Genomic DNA, 22,481 nt, shown 5'->3' with positions numbered 1-22,481 from the left:
AAGACTTAGCTTCCTTATTTGCATCTTTCTGCAGAGACTGTTGCAACATTTGTTGCAAAAGTTGGAGGAGACCCTATTCCAAAAGTTAAATGGATGAAGGGAAAATGGAGGCAACTCAACCAGGGAGGTCGCGTTATAATCCAGCAGAGAGGAGATGAAGCCAAACTAGAAATAAAGGATGCAATAAAAACTGATTCTGGCCTGTACAAATGTGTAGCTTTTAATGAACATGGTGAAATTGAGAGGAGTGTAAATCTTCAAGTCGAAGAAAGACAGAAAGAAGCTGTTGTTGAAGGAGATCTCAGGGCAAAACTAAAAAGGTATATAGAAATTTTTGTAGATTAAATTGCCATCAATAGAGAAGAAACTTTTTTTATTATAAATCTCAGATTAAGATACATTTTTTTAATATTTGCTAACTATGAATAACTGTACTAAAACCAGAAATATCTGACTAGATTAAACTAAAGGCTTCCACTGCACAGGGCAGCTCTAAGCTGATTCAGTTTTTAAGTGAGCAACTTTCTAGGAAAGTATATTTAACTTATATCATTGATTTGAATAGCACTCCAAAAAGGAAGGAAGGAGAGGAAGAGCAACCTATTGATATATTGGAACTTCTCAAAAATGTAGATCCCAAAGAATATGAGAAATATGCTCGCATGTATGGAATTACAGATTTCCGTGGCCTCCTGCAAGCCTTTGAATTACTGAAGCAAACCCAAGCAGAAGAAAGTCATAGATTGGTAAGATACAACATGACTGCAGCATTGGCTTTGTTGGGATCAACATGGCTCCTTTGAACAGACTTGGTGTCCATGTTCTGATATTACTACGTGTGCAGGAATTTCTGGTTCCTCTTTAGATCTTCTGACAGTTCTTGATGTCTTGTATGTTTGAACCCAAGGAGAAGGAATGGTCATTCTGGCCAAGCATGTTCTGTCTTCACAGCTTCACTGCAGTTTTTAAGATGGGAAGATATGTTACTTACAGAAAACTTGATGTAGGAACTAATTCTGCGTTGGATATACATGACAGCTTGACATTTATAATCCTTTAATCTTTGAGTATATTCTGCCTTTTCACAGGAAATAGAGCTCACAGAAAAAGCTCGAAGAGAAGATCAGGAATTTGATGAACTTGTAGCTTTTATTCAGCAACGACTCACACAGACAGAGGTAACATTGTTGAACTGATTTGTGTGTATTCCAACCTATAACATGGAACTGGAAACTAATTTGAACTAATATTTTTCAGCCTGTTACTCTGATCAGGGACATTGAAAATCAGACAGTTTTGACAGATGAAGATGCTATCTTTGAATGTGAGATTAAAATTAACTATCCAGAAATTAAACTTTCATGGTACAAGGGAACCCAGAAACTGGACTCCAATGACAAATATGAAATTAGAATTGAAGGTGATCGTCACATATTGAGAATCAGGAACTGTCAACTTGAAGATCAGGGAAATTTCAGAATAGTGTGTGGACCACACATTGCCAGTGCCAGACTAACTGTCATTGGTAAGTCTATTTTTGAAGTATGTATTTCAATTCACACTTGAATTATGCCACTGTCTGATGTCTGCTAAAATGTATGTTTTAACATGCTAATAGAACCTGCAGTTGAACGGCATCTTCATGATACTGCCTTCAAGGAAGGAAACACATGCACGCTGTCTTGTCAGTTCTCTATCCCAAATGCCAAGTCTCAGTGGTATAGAAATGGGAGACCCATTAAGATAGGAGGGAGATATTCAACACATGTCTCTGACAAAGTACACAAACTCATCATCAAGGATGTTAGAACAGAAGACCAGGGACAGTATACCTGCAAGCTTGACAATCTAGAAACAACTGCAGATCTGGCCATTGAAGGTTTGTAAACAGATAAAGAATCTTCTTATTACGGTAGTGATAAACAATTTCTGGATATTCCATTAACAGAACAAATGAAAAGAAAAGGAATTTCTTAAAGAGATATTAACAAACTTGGAAATGGACTAAACAATAAATTTTGCTCTTTTCTCTTTGACCAATACATGACATATTTGTTTAAGTTAGTATTTTTAACTACAACACCATTACTAATGTCCCCAGGCCCTCAAACAATCTGAGTCATACTTGCTTTTATTTTATTTTTCTCTGACACTCTTATATTTTCTTTCTATTTCATGTCTTTCTTAATTGTTCTTTAACTCTAATTTCCATAATGGCTTCTCTTGTATAATTTATCTGCATAGTGATCTTGTTATAATTTTACTCTTACGTCTTCTAATCTTCATTCTTACATAGAAAACTTCACAGAAGATGGAATCCCTTTTTCTTACTCTACTTCTTATGATGTATTGTTATGCCCTCTTATAATGTAGCTGTTATTATTAAAACAATGAGAAGGAATTAAATAAGCTAGATGGCCTGGTGGTGCATAACAACTGATATATTTTTTGTTTCTACAAACAGCGGAACCAATTCAGTTCACAAAGAGCATACAGAACATCGTAGTGAGTGAACACCAGTCTGCAACCTTTGAATGCGAAGTGTCTTTTGATGATGCAGTTGTGACATGGTATAAAGGCCCCACTGAACTGACAGAGAGTCCCAAGTACAGCTTCAGAAGTGAAGGTCGCTGTCATTACATGACTATTCATAATGTTACTGCAGAAGATGAAGGTAAAAATGCATGGAATATTTGTGTCGCTGCCATTCTTTTATCTGATTTTGTTGTTTGGGTTTTTTTTAATCATAAAGGCATACAAATATCAACATTCTTGGTTATTGCAGGCGTATATTCTGTAATTGCTCGTCTTGAACCAAGAGGAGAAGCAAGAAGCACTGCAGAGCTCTACCTGGTAACCAAAGGTTAGCAAATTTGCTAAACAAACTTGTGATCATAACCACCTGCAAATTTGTGAGTTTGAAACACGATTCTGGAAAAATAAATACTCCTAAAAGAAGTCTAATATTCTTTTGCAGAAATCAAACTGGAATTGAAGCCACCAGGTAAATATCATGAGCAAAACTGGCAGAAGATCAAGTCTATACTCTGTCATAGATTTAGTGCATTACTCTGCTTTATTTTTTATTCTCTGAAACACAAAACTTTATTTTTGTTTGAATGACTGAGGAAGAGAGCAATGAAGAAGTACCTATGAATAGATTCTATGTCCTCTGCACAACTGAAAATAACTAAGGAGGCAAAATGGGTAGCAACCATCTCCATATGATAAAACACAATCTTCTTTTCTGAATGTTCTTAAGACCCTACTTCAAAATGAAGCAAGAATTACCTAGAAACAGTGTAAAGTCTGGCCAGACTGAAATATTAATACAATTAGTTATCTATTAGCTAGCTTATTCTTGAGGAGCAATCTACAGTCCTTGTAAACTAGAACAAGAAAGATTATAACACCCTGAGCTACTGTGCTTTGGGACAGCATGTTCAAATCTATTCTTTTTTAATTGTCAATTAAATACTTCGACTTTCTAGATGTTCCTGATGCCAAGGTTGCTGTTCCAACTGAAAAGCCAGCTGAAGGTAGAGTAACAAACCATACTTGTTCCATAGTGCTGCCTTATATCTGCACTGAAGCAGTGGGCCAGTGGGGACCTTGGACAAAAATCTTAGTTCAGTGATAAGATCAGTTAGTTGTGTCTATACAACTACAATATGAGCAAGGCGTGGCTTGGATAAGCTTGTTTTGCTGTGTGGAAGGTGAAAACTATAACAGGTGGTTGTAAGAATTAAGCCTTTTATCTTCAAAAGTGTTTGTTCTTTCCATCTTTTTTTTTTTTTTTCCTATCAGTCTCTTGTTCATTCTACCTTCCTTTTATTTGTGTTCCTCTTCTTATAATTCATTTTCACCTTTTTTTTTTCTTCAGAAATATTCTTTTAAAGCCATAACATTGATTGCATGTTTATTGCAAGTGGTCTGTGCCCAATCTCTGATATTGTAATACAGACTATGAACAATATGTATATTCCAGTTACAGTCAATACTTTACTAGGAACCTTAAAAGTTCAATCTTCCTGGTTTCATTTCTAGGATCATTTGGTAAATGCTTGTAGTGTCATCAGGAGAGGAAAGATTTGATATTTAGATGAATTACTATCAGCAAAGATAGGAGCGTGATGGCAGTAAAGAAAATAAAGCTGAGAAACATCAGGGTTCAAATAGTGGTATACTGGGGATTCCCTCTCAAAATATATTCTTCCAGCTACAGTAAAGTGTCAGAGTGAGCACCGTGTTTGCTCTTATTCTGCAGCTGCAATAAAATCATCTCATCTATTTTCCAAATGCACTAGGATTTTTCTTCACTTACAAGAAAACATCATACTCACATTTTATTCTAAATATTTCATTTTTCCTACAAGCTGCCCCTATTCCTATTCTTCTACCTCTTGTTCCACCACCAGAGGAGAAAAAGCTGGGTAAGAATACTTAAAGTATTTGAGCAGTGTTTACATGTTTCATTATGATTGTTGGGTTGTTTTGTTTTGTTTTGATTTTTAAAAATTTAAATTTTAAAATATGTTGTTTTTAAGCAGAAAAAAAGGTTCCAGTAAAGAAAGTCTCCAAAAAGGTGGTTAAAAAAGGTCCTGAAGAAGTCCCACCACCTAAAGGTAACTTTTTTCCTTTTTTAAAAAAACTTTTTTAAAAACAATAAAATTAATTTGTGGAAACAAGGTAATTTGTTTTGTATTATCTTCTGTCTTTATGTTCAAAACATACACATTTAAAACCCAAGCTGATTAGGACTGCTTAAAAAATAGTTGCATCTTTAAACCACCTGTGAGTGTGAAATAATTTCATTAACTGTGAACATCCAATACACCTTGCAAATTCCAGGCTACTATACGAATAATCTTTTTTTAAGTTCCTGAGGTGCTGCCAGAGAAGCCCAAAGAGATCAAAATCACATCCATGGCAAGGAGAGAAGAGATTCATGAAGAAAAGAAGGAAATATATGAAAAGCCAAAAGAAATTTATGAAGAATGGGAAGAAGATTATGGAGAAGACCATGACTATTATGTCCAGGAAGAAGGCTATGATGAAGGGGAAGAGGAATGGGAAGAAACTTATGAGAAAAGAGAAGTGACTTATGAAGAAAAACGAGTCATTCATGAAGAAGGTATTTTAGTTATTGTAGCATTATATTTCTTCTCTTTTCTCATATTTGTTACCAAGGCCCGAAAGTTTGAGCCAGGCTCATTTCTTTGATTTTTTTTTTCTTCTTTTTTTTTTTTTTTTTTTTTACAATAACTTGAACCTTAATATGCTGCCAAGTTTTAACTGGCCTCTAATGTGGTGAGGTGTAGATGCAGACAGAAATTCATACGCTATAATTTGGTTGCCAGTAGACTTTGCAGATTAAGACATCTTTAATACATATTATGAGTTGTTTGTAAGTATAGATGTCATTTTTAGTTGTTTTGGATATTTCTTCTATCATTTTCATGAATTCTAGATTAACTTGATTAAGGTTAAATATTTCACACATTAATTGCTTGATATTAATAGCTGCATTTTGCAATTCCTTGCATGCTTTAACTGTCTTGACTAGTAGTAACAGGTATGCCTCTAGGAACAGAATTTGGCTCTGATGAGAAACTGTCAAACTTGGAAATAGGCGGCAGATTTTACTGCAATGATTGGATCTGCAAAACTCTATATGTGTTTTTCAACTTCATAAACTTATTATGGCATTACTAACAACTTTTGTATGTATCAAGTCTTTAGACAATGCATTTCTCATCATTAAGATACGTTATTATTTTTAAAGTGGTTGTGGTTCCTAAGAAGCCTGTGCCTGAGCGAAAACCACCAGCAATTACAGCTGAAAAGAAGGAAAAGAAAGAAGTAACAGTCCATAAAGGTATGACTTTTTTGCAAAACTAACAGGAACATGCAGATTAAGTTCTCTCATGCATCTCCTTCAAGCTGAACAGTGGTGGTTATTCTCTTTATGTTGGACTGTGGCAAGAGTAAGGCTCATGTCAACCCTTCCTCTCTTCCACCTCATATTTCTGAGCAGAGAGAGAACAGTGTCAATGGTGGTTGAAGCAAACCAAGAATTTCTGGCAAAATCAAACTGAGCTTCAGTTATCTTTCCTTCTCACTGTAGATTAACCTTTGGCATGGGTGCTGCTTTTGAGCCAGTATATGCTGTACTTCTTAGAAGTGTCATCCATTTAGATCTTTGCATATCTCCTAGGGAAGGGTGGGCCTGAGCACCTGTTTCACAAGTGCTTTTACCACCACTGTCCACCACGAGTGAACAATGCACTGAACAATGCACAGGATGCATGAAGGTTGTAACAACCCAAATGAGAAAATAGGTAGTTCTTCCTGGTTTGTGTCCAGAAAGTAATTTACAAGATGATCTAAACAGTAAATGTATCTGAATCACCTACAGTTGTCAAGATGCCTGTTGATGAAAAAGTGGAGATAACCACTCAGAAGGTTGCAGAAGAAAAAGTCAAACAGTCTGAGGGTAACTACTGTTTAGTTACTTTAATGTCATCTTTACATGAAAGTATAGGCTCTCATTACTTAGCTGATCTGCATATGCTTTGTCTTCATTTAACATTGTTCTGATCAATTTTTCAGGCTTTGAAACATCTAATAAAAGCTTCTGCTGAATTGTACAAAAGGAAGATGAAAAGCCTCTTAGGGAAAAATACTAAATGCAGATGCTAACTACCAATGCTTTAAGAAAGGGAGTGTGAAATTGCACTGGGTGAAACTGTATGTTTCACTGTAAGTTGAAGATGTGAAATCCCAGCCTTCCTCAGATTTCCATGTTGAACTGTCTACCAAGATGTCTTGGTTAATTGTTCAGTTAGGAAGTAAAGGTGCATCCTTATTCTCTTGGCAACCACCTCCTCTTGTATAACATTTCGCATTCTGCAGCAGGAGTCTGTTGGCTGCAATTCAATGTGTGTCAGGATATTACCTGTGTCCTAAAAGTGCTGAATTACACAGACCCTTTAGAAGGCAGCAATAAAAAGGAGCAAACACATTCCCTCTGCTTTGCATGGTTCCAAGCAGCCTGGCTTAGTTGCTGAGTTAGATTATGTATATCTTGTTTGTTGTTTTTTCAACATCATTGCTAGATAGATGTAGACTTATTTTGATCTCTTTGCTAAATATATGACTAACAAAATCTTAATGCCAACAGTTACCAAGAAAGTTATACCACCAAAACCTGCACCAGTGATCGTTGAGGAAAAAGTTATGAAAAAGGAAGGTACAGATCAGCATCTTTGAATTTCAGTTTACATTTTTTCCGGCAGCCTGTGTGTTCTTGTGGTTCTTGTGAATATGTGGGCCTCTGTGTATGTACCTGAATCTGTTGTACCAGTTGTGCTGTGACTACCCTCTGTGTTCGAATAGTATGTGTACCATGCTTTTGTCTTCCATAAAGACTGTTTTTAACATGTTTGTGGCTAGCCTTTTGATTCTTGTTTAAACAGCCTACAGGATATTGCAGTATGATGTAGCTTTTCCTTAATCTATTCTGCCTGCTGGCCTATGCTTACATAATAATGGCAGAGTGCCCCCAAATTACTTTGAAGAACCACCTTTGGAATTCTTCTGAAATACTATTTCCAAATACCTGTGCATGAATTTATTTTAAATTTTCAGGTTTAAAGTGTCTGTGCCTTTAGTCTTTAACAGATACTAAATATTATACTTGTATGCTTGGTTTGTGTTCAGTATTTAGAATATGAATACTGACTGTCTAAATATGTCTAAAACTTAAATGTGCAATAAATATACAGATTTGATAAAAACTCACATGCTGACTACCACTAATCTGGATCTAGAATACAAAGTACTAAACCAAAATCCTATCTTTAAAGTACCAACAGTAGAAAAATGGGCTGTTTCAGAAGAAAAGATGTCAGTTTCTGTCCACAGAGAAGAAGAGTATTCATATGTCACAGGTATGTACAAAACCAAAAATCTGTGCACCCAAATCAAAACAATCTTTCAGTCCTACTAGATTTTATTTTAATCTATTTTTATGTATGGCAAATTACATATTTAGACACATTGTATATTTGTCTTTCACTCTGCATTGCTTCTTTTTGTTGTGTTATGCAGCCTCAATTTTCTTTAGATTAATAGATGTCAACATTTCAACTATTTTATCTTAACACTGTTTAAATGCTTTTCTTTGAAGAGCCAACAGAGCATGAGAAAACACTCGAAGAAAGATTCTTTGAAGCTGTTTACCCAATTGAAGGTAGATTGATTAAGAATGAGAGGCTAATCAATATTTAAGATTTTTAAAACAATCAGACTCCATAGCTAATCAAAACTAATTGTGAGATTTGCACATGCTGTTGGTTTTCTGGATGAAATTTTTTTACCTATTAGTATATGTGTTTCAGTGACCTTTGTATACTGGACGTACAATAATAGGTTCCTAAAAGCTTTTCAGATTTGCTATGGACATTAATATTTCCTATCTTCAAATTTAATATCTTCAAAATTCCTATTGTAGCACATGAAGTCGAAGAGGAGGAAAAAGAAGAAATTATTTCTACAGAAATGGAGATCCCTCATGTTGAAGGTGAATAAAGTCTTTGTATCATCAGGCACTCAATTTTTCTGAACTTATCTGCCTGTACCACACTTTGCCAAAGGATGGTGTATCAGAACCGAGTTCTTTCTGTCTCGGTATGGTTCTATTCTCAAAAGTTCAATCCCTACTGCATTTCTAAATCTAATTCTTCTTCACCTCTGCTTTAAATAATTCTTTGAGTTGTTTTTCTTTGAGAAGAGCATATTGTATCTGTTTGATAAAAGATCATGTTTTTTGATGTGTATTGTTAGCTTGCCCAGTGTGTTGAAAGTAGCCTACCGTGAGTTACAAAATACATTTACTGTCACCACCTATCTCTTTAAAGTGCCTGAGATACCAGAGAGACGTGTTCCAGAAGAAAGAAAGCCCATTCCTGTCCCTAAAAAGGAAGCTCCACCAGCTAAAGGTATTTCTTCTGCCCTAGTAAAAAAAAAAACAACCAAACAAACAAAAAATGAAAACACCCAAAACAGAAAACAAACAAAATATATTTTGTTATATTATTTTTTTGTTTTCTTGAATATGTTTGTGGTTTTACTCTCTTTGTGGCTTTGGTTTTGCATTATCTCCATACTTTCACTTTTTTATTTGTGCTATAACTTACATTACAGCTTGCATTTGTCTCAGCTTTGGCCCTTCTCTTTCCTAACAATCTTGTCCTTGTTGTTTGTACTTAGGTTGTGTGGCTTTTGCAGGCAAGGGTAGCATGGTTTTACTTCAATAGCGTGCTGTGAAAGGTGGTAGTGCAACAATGTTAACATTGTAATTATATACTGTATTATAGTGTTTTTCCCATGTAATCCACTGTACGTCCACTGTATTGTTGTACACTGTATTGTGTTGCAGTGCTCAGCTCCTTGTCCAGACACTATGTTCTGTAAAACAATCTTGGACTACTGAAATCTGGGTAAGTGGTCCAAAAACTAATCCTCTCTCACTTTGATAATGTTTTTCAAAGTGCCTGAAGTCCCTAAGAAACCTGTTCCAGAAAAGAAAGTTGCTGTTGCTAAAAAGGAGGTGGCTCCCCCAGCAAAAGGTACAGCATCTTTTGAGTGTGGGCTTTAACCAGTCCTGTACTATTGTGCTCTTTCCCTAAATTCTATTCACTTCTCAGTATAAGCGTATGATAGAGTCTTTGTGTGTTATGTTGTATGTCTGTTCTCATCTAAGACAAACTCAAAAGCCTTGGAAAGATTTCTTAAACAAATTTTAATACCTTTGAAGTTCCTGAGGTACCAAAAAAACCTGTGGCTGAAGAAAAAGTAGACATTCCTGTTCCCAAAGCGGAATCTCTGAGTGCTGATGATATACTTAGTGGTGGACTGTTCATGTACCTGTTGAATATCTTTTAAACATTTGGTTTTAGTTAGCCTGTATGTAAGCATGTTTGTGTTAGAAACTGGGGTTTTTTTGTAATGTGTAAGTCTATGTGCATATGTAACAGTGCTTAAGGCCAGGTAATACACTTTAGCAGCTCTTTCTTCAGTTAAGAAATCAGTCTTAAAGCTCTTGATTTATTTTCTTTTTTTTTTTTTTTTCTTTTTCAAATATATGTTGCTCTTGTCTCATACCTTTCTATGTTAAGTGTATGAACGTGTTTTGTGGTGTGTCTTGATATTCTTATAAATGAATTGATGAAATCCTATAATAGTCAAATAAATCTTTGAAATATTAAATTCAGTTAGCTTACATTTTATGTTTTTTAAGTGCCAGAGGTGCCTAAGAGAGCTCCCCCAGAGAAAAAAATTGCTGTTGCAAAAAGAGAGGAACCTCCACCACCTAAAGGTACATTTAAATAAATAATATTCTTTTCTTGTTATCTTAAGTATCTTGTTTATGTCCGGTTTTGGTTTTTAAGTGAATCTGGATTTAGCTGTATGTCAGTTACATTGGTTATGTATCTTTTGTGTCAGTTTTGTGGATAGTTGTGCTATAGATGAAGTCTTAAAACACCTGTAATTATAGTTACTTAATATTATTATCGTTTGTATCTGTGAAGTGCCAGAAGTACCTAAGAAGCCACCTCCAGAAGAAAAAATATCACAAGTTCCTAAAGTAGAAGAAGCTCCACCTGCAAAAGGTACAATAATGTTCATTGTAATGTCATTTATTGCAGTCTGTAGAACATTTCATTTGTCTCAGCTTTCTCAGCTGTTGTGTTTTGTAAACAAAACATGTCCATGTGTAGTGTTTTTGAATAATCCAATTCTGTTATGTTGATGCTTTTGTCAGTTTTGCACTTTATGGATCCTAAAACTAAATACTTTTTCTTAAGTGCTTGCAGTTCCTAGGAAACCTGTCTCTAAAGAGAAAGTATCTCCCGCTGCTCCTAAAAAAGTTGAGGCTCCTCCAGCTAAAGGTATGCTTTCCAGTAGAATGGAAGAGTAAGCTGTTTCTCAGATTCTGTTTCTATGTTCTGTATTTTTCTGTATTGTCATTGATTTGTGCTTCCCCTGTGAATTCTACTCTTCTGATTTAGTAACAGTGAGTCATTACAGTATGTCATATGTGTTGTGCAATACTTACAAAGTATTACTTCTAAAGATTGAATATCTGTTGTGTGTTATGTGCTCAGTACCCTTAAGCAATTCTTTGGAAACTTAGATACAGCATTCTGCAACATTGTTTTCACAGTGGAATTAGAAAGGTTTACATTTAATATTGTTATCTTTCAAAGTGCCCGAAGTGCAGAAGAAAGCCACTTTTGAAGAAAGAGTACTTATTACAGAAGAAAGAGTATCTGTTGCCATTCCAGGGGAAATCCCACTACCTGAAGGTACACTATAAACAAACAATAGAGAGAAACTTCTGCTGTATACAAGTCTGTTGTTCTAAGACTAAGATCAAAATACACAAAAATTTTGTGTTACTTGTCTTGTATGAGTTTTGTGTTGAACGCTTTACAGACTTAGAGGCTGTTAAGAGACTCCTGAGCACCATGTACCATTTCAGTCTTCAGTGCCAGGATCCTACTCTTGAATGGGACATGTGTGGAAACTCTAGCACTGAATACAGTGATCTTCAGATCAGTCTCTCATGAAATCATAGTGCGAAGTACGGATGGATAGTGTTAGATTAGACTCCACTAGTTAAGCCTGTAACCATCAGTTTGTCATACTCCTTACAAAGCTCTCTGTACCCCTGCAGGTAACAATGTTATTTCTCTCTGCAATGTTGGTAGCTTTTTTAGTTCACATTTTCATACTCAGGGAACGTTGAGAATCAGTTGTTTTAAGTTAGTATAATTCCACAAAATATCTGCTTCAAGGTAGCTGAAATAAACATCTTGACCACTTTTAGATCCCATTAATAATATACATATTCTATTAAAAAAGCATAAATGAGCTTTTAAAAACAGATATGGAAGTTATCTAAAATATGAACAAGCAAATATATATCCATATTGATACATGCCGTGTTAATTTCTGTTTGTCTCCTGCAAATTAACCTTTTACCCCAGAACAAGTTGGTGTTTTCTCTCATACAGTTGCACTTGTAGATGTGCACATGCCAGACTTTCCTTTCAATTTTTGATGTGCCCTGTCCTTCTTAGTTTCATGCAGCTGGATCAAGGAGCAACCTCTAAGTCTTTGACTGTTGTTTCCCCACCCCCCTCCAGCTGTTGTGATGGGGAAGTTTAGGGTGCTGAAGGATTTTGATGGACTGACAGTTGACCAGTGAAAGACATTTGAGAGATACAACAGCACACAATAGGGTACATGAGGCATGGACAAAACACATCATGTAGAGCAAATCATACAAATGTGTGCACAGCACTTTCTGTATGGTACGCATATGTGTGACTGTCATGTAGAACTTGTAAGAAATGGTCTTCATCTTCTCCATCCATCGATCCCTCCCTACCTCCATCCATCCACCCACCAAAAATATTAAAACTAGTAATTTTCTTTAAAGAACCAACAATTGAAGAATGGGCTGAAGAAGAACCAGAGGAAGTGTCTATTTCCCTTCACAGAGAAGAGATTTCTGAAGGTACAACCACAATTCAGGAATACTAGACAAAACAAAACAATTTTTGTTTTGTTCTAAAAATAGTGTGGATTAATATCTACTCTATTCATAAAGAAAAATTCACATATATGAATATTTTTCATATCTTATAAACTTTAATACTAAGAATGTTTATGATTTTTAATACATGGTTTTGAATAGTGTAGTTGTTAACCCTGTTTTGATACCATGAAAATAGTGAGGTATCTCTTGGATATTGGAATTATCAGCCCTACTTTTTTCTTTTACAAAAGTTCTCTGTTGGAAATTCCTCTTCCACCAGGTTCCCTGGATGAAGGAAGGGTCCTTCAGAATATCATGGTACACTCTTGGTCCTCAGACCATTTCATTGTAAACTGACTAATTTTTTTCCACCTGTAAATTTATTGGTAGTAAAACGAAGCTGTGAAGGACAGTAACATATACTGATTGACTCAACTTCTGCTACAACTGACACCATAGAAAGTATTTTCAAGGGATGGCTTTAGTCAGGGAATTTTCTCAGTATTTGTGAGTCAGGGAATTTTCTCAGTATTTTATTTCTCAAAGTGAACAGATTCCAACATTAATGAACTAGTAGACAGAGGAATGGAAAGTACTGATCTAGTACTTCAGATGTTGAGCATTTTAAAATTTCATAGAAATACAAGACGAGAGTTCAATCTCCATTCCATTTATGTTGCTTGAAGTTTTTCCATTGGCTTCAGAAGGAGCAGGATGGTTTGAATGTAGATTTTGTAATAGCAGAGGTGTGTGTTAGTAAAGCACACTACTTATTCTTGTCTTTCAATTATTTTGATGCTTACCAGAGCCAAAAAGACAGTAATAGATGTCAAATACTTAAACTCAAGTATTTTTAAATTTTACTCTTTTTAAGTGACTGAAGAAGAGTCTTACTACACAGAAGAGAGGGTAACTGTTCCTAAAAGAGAGGAAGCCCCACCCACTAAAGGTATATGTTATTTCATTACAAAATGTTGGTTATTTCATCATTCTGAGTGTTATGTTGCCACTATATGTTTATCTCCATTTGTATTTTGGTTTTTTTTGTATTAACTAAATGTGTACATGTTAGTGATACTATTCCTCTTTGTAAAACTATGTATTGTAATCTTTTAAAGTGCATGAGAAGCGCAGGACTGTTGTACCTGAACAAAAAGTTCCAGCTGCCCCTAAGGAAGCTCCAAGAGTTAAAGGTATAAAACAGTTCCTCTTCTGGGTGATGTATCTTCAAGGGGATTATGTTTGTCTTACTGTCTTATTTGTATGTGTTGATGTGGGTCCATTTCCAGTGATGAATTGTTATCTCAAATTCCATCTTGTACTATGAAAAGTATTGTTTATATTAACTTAGGAAAACACATTGTGATGCAGTAGACAATTACAAGTATTACACCTTAATATTCTTTCTCATCTTCCTTCTCATCTTACTCATTTTTCTGAAGTTCCTGAAATTCATAAGAAAGCAGTTCCTAAAGAGAAAATACCTGTCCCTGTGCCCAAAAAAATGGAGGCTCGACCAGCAAGAGGTATATCAGTGGTTTGTTCCTGTTGCAAGAAACTGGGGTTTTTTACTGCATTCCATCTTTAACATATATGCATGTTGATGAAAAATATATCTCACATATCAAATTTCTTCAGCATTAAACGTGTACTTATGTCCCTTTGTCTACAATGTGGCCTGTGTCGTCTTGATGACATTTATGTCTTATTTAATCTTTTATCTTATACCTGTTGGTGAAATCAAACAGATTTTCTAAAGTTGCACAATCTTTTTTAAGAACCTGCAGAAGAACGAGTGCCCACTTTTGAGATAGAAGTTGAAGAACCTCCATCAACCAAAGGTAAACAAACTGAGAATATTATTATAATGGAGATTTTTTTGTTTGGCCTTACAATATTTGTGTTTAGGCATTCTACTTGTTTGTTAGGTTCTGTAACTTCTGCCTGCTTCTCCCCTTTCTTTTGACTCTTTATTTATCTTTGTGCTATGGCTGTAAAGTACAGTCTTCTGCAGTGTCTCATTTTTGTTGCTGTTGAAGTTTACTTAGTATTTTCTTTTTTTAAAAAAATCAGTTTAAGTGGAAAAACTTACATATATCTGCATTTCAAATATTGCAATTCTACACTTATTATTTTTAAGTGACTGAAGTGCACAGGAGAATTATCACGGAAGAAAAAGTTGCAGTTACTAAAAAAGAGGAGGCTCCACCAGAAAGAGGTATATAATTTTTTCAGAGCTACATGAGAGGAGTCTTGTTTCAGAATACTCATTTATATTTTTAATGTTTAATTCTCTAACACAAGCTGTAATGTTCAGTGTTTGCTGTCTTCTTTGTATTTGATCTGAAGAAACGTCATGTCTCTGCAGTTGTGTTTTGTCATCTGATTATGTTAATAAACTGTGATTAATTCAAAATCTTTTAAAATCAACTCTTTTTTTTAAAAAAAAGTGCCAGCAGTGCCCAAGAAACCCATGCCAGAAGCGAAAGTACCTGTTCCAATTTCTCGGAAAGTGGCAGCTCCACCAGCTGAAGGTATACAAGGTCTTTTGAAAGTAGAGGAGGTTTCTAAATACCAAATATCCACAGGCATCATACTTACCATCTGCCTGGTTAATCAAATCCCAGTCTGTCCTGACTTGATTATAAACGAAAATGACCTTAGTTTTTGTGCTGCAAGAGAATGCAAAAGGTGACATAGAACAGTCACACACCTGCATTCCATGCTTTTTCTAACCGCTGTTCAACTACATAGATCGCTCCGGCTGCTTAAGAGCTTTGGAAAGATGAGTGAAGACATTACTCACTGAAGTTAAATAAATATGATCACATTTAGAAAGAAAGTTATGTTTTATGACATTGTCAATATTCAGTGAAGGCTTTCAAACTTACAAACATGTGCTCTGTTTCTGTGATTTTTTTGTGTTTGAAAAGTGATTTTGCTATGTATCCTCTATGTGTGGTCTTCTGTGGGTCAGTTTCTGAAGAGACTAGAGGCAACTTACTTACATCTTACTTTCAGTCATTGAATCTTACTTCATGATGTGCGAATATACTGTTTGCTTTTTGATGTGTTTTGGTCTATATATCCATTATTCTAATATTATATGTATCATTTTAGTAGATATTATTTTAATATTTAACTATATTTTTGCTGTTACTAAAATTGCATGGCAGTTCAAAGTATCTAATTTATCTGGGGAATTAATTCCTGGAAACCCCTAAACTAGTAGTCTTCAAAATATTTGATGCATATCTAGCTACCATGCATTAAAGCTTCAGCTGGTAATTTTCTTGGTTAATTTAAATGTCTTTATATTTAAATGTCTGTATGTCTGGTGTGATTGTTGTGGGTTTTTTAAGTATCTTTGCTATGTAATTGTGTACTATTTCTTCATAACTGTCTGTCCATAATTCTTTCATATCACTTCAGAAAGTATGTGATTTCTTTTAGAATTTAGTATTCTTAAAATTACTATCTTTAAAGTGCCAGAAGCACCGAAGAAAATTGCCAGAGAAGAAAGAGTATCCATTGCTGTTCCAAAAAGAAAAGTGTCTCCACCACCAGAAGGTACTCCTGCCCCTGGATTAATCCATGAACAGATTGTCCTCATGCAAAACCGTCAGAGCATCAAACCTGCTCATTTGGCACCTTTCTTGAAATTGTAATGTTTGAATCATAGAATCATTTAGGTTGGAAAAGACCCTTAGGATCATTGAGTCCAACTGTTAAGCCAACGCTACCAAGTCCCGCACTATGTTCCACTGTAGCCCTAAAGAAATCTTAACAGAGTCTTTGAGAAACACTAGAGACATATTTTTCCCAATTACTCTGGGTGTGGGAGATGTCAGGAAATAAGAACTATTAAAAAAAAACAAAAACAAAAACAAATGGGATATTTATTATTGTACATAATATTGCACCAGAGAAACATATTAATGTTAGACTCTGTCTTTGAAGTATCAACAGAAGAAGAACACTGGGCTATGTCAGAGGAAGTATCCATTTCTCTTCACACAGAAGAAGAGATTTCATATGCAGGTATGAATGGGCTGAAAGCATACTATGTCAAGATTTGCACCTTGTCGTTTAGTTAAAAAAAAAAAAAAAAGGGGGGGGGGAAGAAAAAAAAGACAACAAAACACAGTTTCGTGTTCCATGAAGATCACCTGTTTAACCTGAATGCAGAGCTTGTAGAATCACTTTTGGAGGCGATCTATTGATTTGTGAAAAATGAGCTACAAGATGCCTCGTATTTACTACTTTCAGATCTGCTTCTGTTGATAAACATTATTATCATACTCATATAATGAAGGATTAATACATCAGTATGAAGTCAGGTAATCTGTTTAGTCTCTATTGGCGAATGATAGGGGACAGGCACATTGTGAGTACTAAGAGGAGGATGGAAAAGGAACTTTGTCTTTCTGTAAGGTAATATGCTGGCTGATGTGGAAGAACAAAAAAAACCAAACCAAACCAAACCAAAACACAACGTTAAGGCAGAAGGACATTAAATGCAACAGTTCTCCCAATGGCTACCAAATAGAAGTGCTGTAGCTAGGAGAAAAGAATCCCAAAGCAGCACTCATGCACAATGCTTACAATTAAATATCAAGCAGGCCTCTCCCAGAAAATATTTGATGATCTAGTCAGTCTTCACATTGCCCCCAAAATAACATCCAGTTAGCAAGCATCAAGATTTTTGGCAGCTGCTCATACAGCTCACTGTACCTTGTCATGAAAGAAATTCTCAAATCTATCACTGACAGAATGGATTCCATCTCTTAAGATCCAAAATGATCTCCAATCTCTTAAGAAAACATCCAAGTTATTCTCTAACATGGCAAGTCTAGTTGTCTCCCAGATATTAAATTCTAGGGTCGTTTTCTATGCAGTTTCCCATTAGGTTGGTCAAAAATTTCCCAGGACAGCTGCCTCAGAAGACAAGACCTATGCACCGTTCTTCTGAAAAAGAGAATATGCTGCTTAAAACATAGTGTGCACTCTTCTCTGAATAAATTTTAAAACCTGAACATATTCACACCTTCATCTTTTGGAAATTTTCCTGCTCTCATAGGCAATGGCCCCTTGCTGTGCCTGAGCAAACAAGCCACTTTGTGAAGCAGTCAACAGAAGAGGAAAAATACCTTCCTCGCTGAGCAATTAATTCTTTTGCCTTTAATTAAAACAGAGCTCTTATCCATTGTCAGTCAATCACAGGGGTTCTCTCTATGTGCTCCCTCTTCATCTAGAGTTTCCTATGCAAGTCTTTTGTTACCAGTGACTGAGGACTCTTGATCTATTACTCAGATAGTGCTGTGGAGACCGGCTGCCACAGAGGACAATGGGATTTAGGGATTTTGTAATTGGTTGAATTTGAATTTTGAGTTCTGCCCATTAGCAATCTTAACTTCCCTGCTGACAGCAGTGGATGAAGCAGGAATCAGATCAGTTGCTTATATTGAGATCTTGAAATGTTTGATTTTACTTAATTGAATAGCAGCCTAATGGCTTCCATAATTACATGTCCAATGTCAATAAGCACACTTGTCTTTTACTTATCAACCATGTATTTGTGAGACGTCTTTTTGTGCTTCTTGCCAATGATGTTTTTGTTTTCAAACAACACTTTTAAAAATTCTTAAATGTAAATGTACTGTATCTTTTAAGTGCCTGATGTACCAGAGAGGGCTATCATTGAAGAAAGAGTACCAATGTATCCTCCTAAAAAAATGGCAAGACCACCAGCCAAAGGTATACTGGATAGAGTCTTGAAATCTGCCATAAATGTGTTTCGTGTCTTGTATGTTCCATGTACAGTGAATGCTGATTTGTTTTCTACGGAATGTTCTTCATTTGGTTTAATTCTTATTTGACACTGTCTTGTGCTCCTCAATATTAGTAAGAGGTATGTGCTAAATTTTAAGATTGTTTTAATTGATATCTTTTTAAGTGCCCGAAGTACGCAAGACAGTGGTCCGAAAAGTAAAAGCGTATGTTGAAGTTCCTCAGTATGAAGAGGAAGAAGAGATTCCAAAGTACAAAGAGGAAGAAGCCACCAGATATGAGAAAGAAGTAATCCATTACAAGGAGGAAGTCCGCCATTATGAAGAAGTTAGTCACTATGAGGAGGAAGTTCCTCAGTATGAAGAAGTTCCTCAATATGAAGAGGAAGAAGTCACCCATTATGAAGAAGCAGCTGCTTATTATGAACAGGAAGTTCCTGAATATGAGGAGGAAGAGTCAGAAATTCCCCAGTATGAAGAGGAGGCTCCACGACCAGTTAGAGGTATACTTGAATTCTAGGATTTGTGTGAGAAACAGTAGTATCTTTTCATTCTAATAATGTACGGAAGATTTATTTTAGTGTGTCCCAGTGTGCTTTACACTCTGCCTTTTTTCAAGATATTTATTCATTAGTATGTAGTGTAGAAAATGTGCTATGGCTGTATGTCCACTCTTTACTACTACTTATATGAATGTCAGTGTTCCATGTCATACATGTTCATTCTTCTTTCATATAAAGTCTGAGCTTTATTCATACGAGTCCTCAGACTATGCTTGAAATACTTAGAAATATTTATGACAATTCTGCAATCACAGACAAATATCTATTTATCTAGAAAATAGGTAGGGTAATTGAAAATAAGTGATTTAGGAACACAAGTCACATTGACTTCCTCTCAGAAATCTTTGAAAACCCTATAGTTGTGGTTTATTTATTTCTTGAAGGGAATAATATGTTTTCATGGAAAGGAAAGATATAAAAGTTCTATTAAATTGCCATATTTAAACTCTCTTTGTTTTAGATGTTTTCCTTAGGATAATTGTTACGGTGCTGGTGTAAATTTTCAACATTGTTAGTACAGGATAAACATACTGTTCACTAATAAGAGAGGACAACTAGGTCATGCCAAGGTCTTGGTAGTAAAGCCTTTCTATATTGTAATATAAAGATATAGACTAGCTATATCTGATTTTGCAAAATTACATAACCATCTAAGAGTACTTAAAAATGCATATTTTCCAGTCCTGATTCAAAAAATTTCCTAGTGTCTTCCCCCCCCAAAAAGTTCAGAATTTCTTGTAACAAATTAATGAATGCCAAAACTATAATTAACGTTGTTTGCACTAGAAGAGGCCAGGTTCTACACTGCAAAAGCCAGGTTAGTCCTGAACAAGAAGATTAGGGTTAGAAAAAATTTCCTTTGACTCTATCATACTAGTTAAGCTTATTTCGTAAGTGCTCCAAACCTTCTTCAGTATGCTCAGAGCCAGTTGGAATATTCTCCTGCCATCATAAAACTTGCATGGGTATTTGTGGGTTTTGGAGTGAAAAAAAAAAAGCTAAAACACATTTTGAGACCTTTGCCTCACTGCAGTTAAAGCAAAAATCTGTTGCTTTCAGCAGAGTCAGGATTTTTTTTTTTTTTCATCTAAGTAAACCACTCACAAACATTGCCATTACACAACAAAGTGTGGTGTAAACTGCTGGGTACTTGTAATGAGTTTCTAGTTCTGTGTTTGAAGTAAATCAATTTATAAACTTGATATACTTGCTTTTTACATGTGGGAAGCACATGGAAATTTCTGAGGAAGAAAATGTAATCAGCAATACATATTCAAAACATAAAAACTTGGCTTATTGAACATGTTCAGATGCAACCTATTATATGCCTAAGAAGCATTAGGATCATAGCTCTAGGGGAAAATAAGAAGTAATAAAACCACAAAATTCGTAATACAGCAATTAAATGGTTGTTTATTACAATGTTTGTAATAAATGTCCAAAAATTGGACAAAAAAATAAAATTGTATCTTACCAAGTTCCCCCACCATGACACTTAGTCTTCTTTAATCGATGGTTCTAAAAAGTTAAACCATGTCTTGACTCAATCTTTTGATCAGTTAAAAACATTTTTATTGATGGCCTCAATGGCTGAGTAAGGAGAATGGACATAATAGCAGTTAATGTGATCTGTTTGGTATTTTATTTTGTCTTCATGATCAAACCACATTAAATCATAGCTGTATGTTTTGGGTATGTATTTGTGTTGCTTGCTGGTACTGTATGTTCCTGTTGTTTTAGAAGTAAATACCTAAAACATTAATGGTATCTTTCAAGTGCCTGAGGTTCCCAAGAAGCCTGTTCCTGAGGAAAAAATAGCTATTCTGAAGAAAAAAGAAGCTCCTCCAGCAAAAGGTATATGTCATCTCTTTATGTTAGCAGACATCCTCTGAATATACAATTCACAGTATTTTTCAGATGCCTTACTTGATCGTTACTTTTTTCTGTTCTTTTTGGAGGGGGCTCTTCATATGAAATGTTTGTGCTGCTGTCTTTTTAGTTTCATTTCTGTTTTGAATAGCTTGTGGATTATTTTTTAACCAAAATAATGTTTTTGAAGTGACTGAGGTGCTGAAGAAACCTGTGCCTGAAAAGAAAGTCCAAGTACCGAAGAAGGAAGCTCCCCCAGCTAAAGGTATTTGAACTTATCATTAGCTGTGATCAGGGCGGTCTTCTAGACATCAGTTATCTTCTCATTTGTGTTAGATACTAGGATGGTAAAAGGATTGTTGCTCTTAAGAATTGTGGTTCTTTGTGTTTGTGTTCAATTGTTTAGTGTTACTGGCTTGTACGTCATGGTGTTTTAGAGTCTTGTGCCAAGCTCAATTTACAATAATATCTTACTAAGTTCCAGAAGTGCCAAAGAAACCTGTGCCAGAAGAGAAGCTTCCTGTTCCTGTACCAAAAAGGAAGGAAGTTCCACCAGGCAAAGGTATATCAGCTCTTGACTGAATTTGTTAAAAAATAAAAATTAAAAGTTGATCTTTGTTCACCTTCCCTCTTAGTGTAATGTAGAGTGAAGAGAGTTTTCCATTTCTGACGGTTCTTCTTTGTCATTCCACTTTATTGATTCATATCATTGTTCTTTACCTTATGGTTCACAAATGAAATTCTTACACTATGATATCTTTAAAGTGCCTGAAGTACCAAAGAAACCTGTTCCAGACGAGAAGGTACCTGTCCCAGTGCCTAAAAAAGCAGAAGAACCTCCACCAGCCAAAGGTACACCAGTTTCTGGTTCAGCTGTGTAATTCTAGTTTGGTTTCTTCAGCTTTAGAAGACTGCAAGTAACAGTCTCATTCCTCGTCCTACTGTGTTGTTGGACCACTCACTGACGTATTTTTGATCAGGACACTGTATTATGGCTGTTTCTGTTTGTCTTGGCTGTTACGCTTATTCTACACTTTGAAAGTTTCTATGTTTGTGTCTACTACTGTCTTAGTCTTTTGGATTTTATATATCTAAGTTATTTAAAATCATAGGCTGTTTCAAAAGCAGATGCTTCCAAAGATAAACAATGTACCTAAACAGCCAGACTTCCCCCTTAGCCTTACTACATGTTTGTAATGCTATAGTCTGTATGTTTGTGTGTTTACATCTGTGCATAAATCTGTAGATAAAAATCACTGTTATCTTTCATGAACAAGTTTTACGTTTGTGTAGTTATCTTAATATCAGTTGTACAGCTATCACTTTAATATGTTTTGCGTTACACTGAAAATCAATTTCTTAAACAAAAATGTCTTTGAAGTGCCTGAAGTGCCCAAGAAAGTTCCAGAAAAGAAGGTACCTGTCCCTGTACATAAAAAGCCAGCACCTCCACCAGCGAAAGGTATCTCTTCTTATAACTTATCATGTGGATGATTCTTCTTACTGTTTCTGTATGTTCGTTGTTAGAATTTAACTGAAGTGTTTTCACAGTTTGTGATGAATGTTAAGCCATACCTAGCTTCTGTGTAAGTTGTCTCTCAGTTTCTGATGTTGTGTCTAAGTTTTCTACAATTAAATACTATCTTCAAA

General features: G+C 35.4%; 1 protein-coding gene across 1 annotated transcript in view; it reads left to right on the top strand.

Annotated features, from left to right (window-relative positions):
• Window positions 1–22,481, top strand: part of TTN (titin) — a 242,931-nt gene that overhangs the window by 85,838 nt on the left and 134,612 nt on the right. Inside the window, exons 99-138 of the mRNA XM_065069777.1 lie at window positions 35–320; window positions 566–746; window positions 1,089–1,178; window positions 1,258–1,525; window positions 1,619–1,879; window positions 2,465–2,674; window positions 2,786–2,863; window positions 2,978–3,004; window positions 3,492–3,539; window positions 4,377–4,433; window positions 4,548–4,625; window positions 4,880–5,134; window positions 5,786–5,878; window positions 6,419–6,496; window positions 7,184–7,252; window positions 7,869–7,952; window positions 8,192–8,254; window positions 8,516–8,584; window positions 8,922–9,002; window positions 9,555–9,632; window positions 10,304–10,381; window positions 10,596–10,676; window positions 10,872–10,955; window positions 11,274–11,372; window positions 12,512–12,589; window positions 13,485–13,559; window positions 13,729–13,803; window positions 14,053–14,136; window positions 14,389–14,451; window positions 14,751–14,828; window positions 15,061–15,144; window positions 16,097–16,180; window positions 16,571–16,651; window positions 18,284–18,367; window positions 18,567–18,902; window positions 20,739–20,816; window positions 21,022–21,096; window positions 21,310–21,393; window positions 21,597–21,683; window positions 22,213–22,293. Coding sequence (XP_064925849.1) covers window positions 35–320; window positions 566–746; window positions 1,089–1,178; window positions 1,258–1,525; window positions 1,619–1,879; window positions 2,465–2,674; window positions 2,786–2,863; window positions 2,978–3,004; window positions 3,492–3,539; window positions 4,377–4,433; window positions 4,548–4,625; window positions 4,880–5,134; window positions 5,786–5,878; window positions 6,419–6,496; window positions 7,184–7,252; window positions 7,869–7,952; window positions 8,192–8,254; window positions 8,516–8,584; window positions 8,922–9,002; window positions 9,555–9,632; window positions 10,304–10,381; window positions 10,596–10,676; window positions 10,872–10,955; window positions 11,274–11,372; window positions 12,512–12,589; window positions 13,485–13,559; window positions 13,729–13,803; window positions 14,053–14,136; window positions 14,389–14,451; window positions 14,751–14,828; window positions 15,061–15,144; window positions 16,097–16,180; window positions 16,571–16,651; window positions 18,284–18,367; window positions 18,567–18,902; window positions 20,739–20,816; window positions 21,022–21,096; window positions 21,310–21,393; window positions 21,597–21,683; window positions 22,213–22,293 — 4,323 coding nt within the window. The remainder of the gene's footprint in view (window positions 1–34; window positions 321–565; window positions 747–1,088; window positions 1,179–1,257; window positions 1,526–1,618; window positions 1,880–2,464; window positions 2,675–2,785; window positions 2,864–2,977; window positions 3,005–3,491; window positions 3,540–4,376; window positions 4,434–4,547; window positions 4,626–4,879; window positions 5,135–5,785; window positions 5,879–6,418; window positions 6,497–7,183; window positions 7,253–7,868; window positions 7,953–8,191; window positions 8,255–8,515; window positions 8,585–8,921; window positions 9,003–9,554; window positions 9,633–10,303; window positions 10,382–10,595; window positions 10,677–10,871; window positions 10,956–11,273; window positions 11,373–12,511; window positions 12,590–13,484; window positions 13,560–13,728; window positions 13,804–14,052; window positions 14,137–14,388; window positions 14,452–14,750; window positions 14,829–15,060; window positions 15,145–16,096; window positions 16,181–16,570; window positions 16,652–18,283; window positions 18,368–18,566; window positions 18,903–20,738; window positions 20,817–21,021; window positions 21,097–21,309; window positions 21,394–21,596; window positions 21,684–22,212; window positions 22,294–22,481) is intronic.

This window comes from Columba livia, chromosome 7 (genome assembly GCF_036013475.1).
Source record: "Columba livia isolate bColLiv1 breed racing homer chromosome 7, bColLiv1.pat.W.v2, whole genome shotgun sequence".
NCBI classification, from domain to species: Eukaryota; Metazoa; Chordata; class Aves; order Columbiformes; family Columbidae; genus Columba; species Columba livia.
Note: the sequence above shows the minus strand (reverse complement) of the source record. Positions and strands in the feature narration are given on the sequence as shown.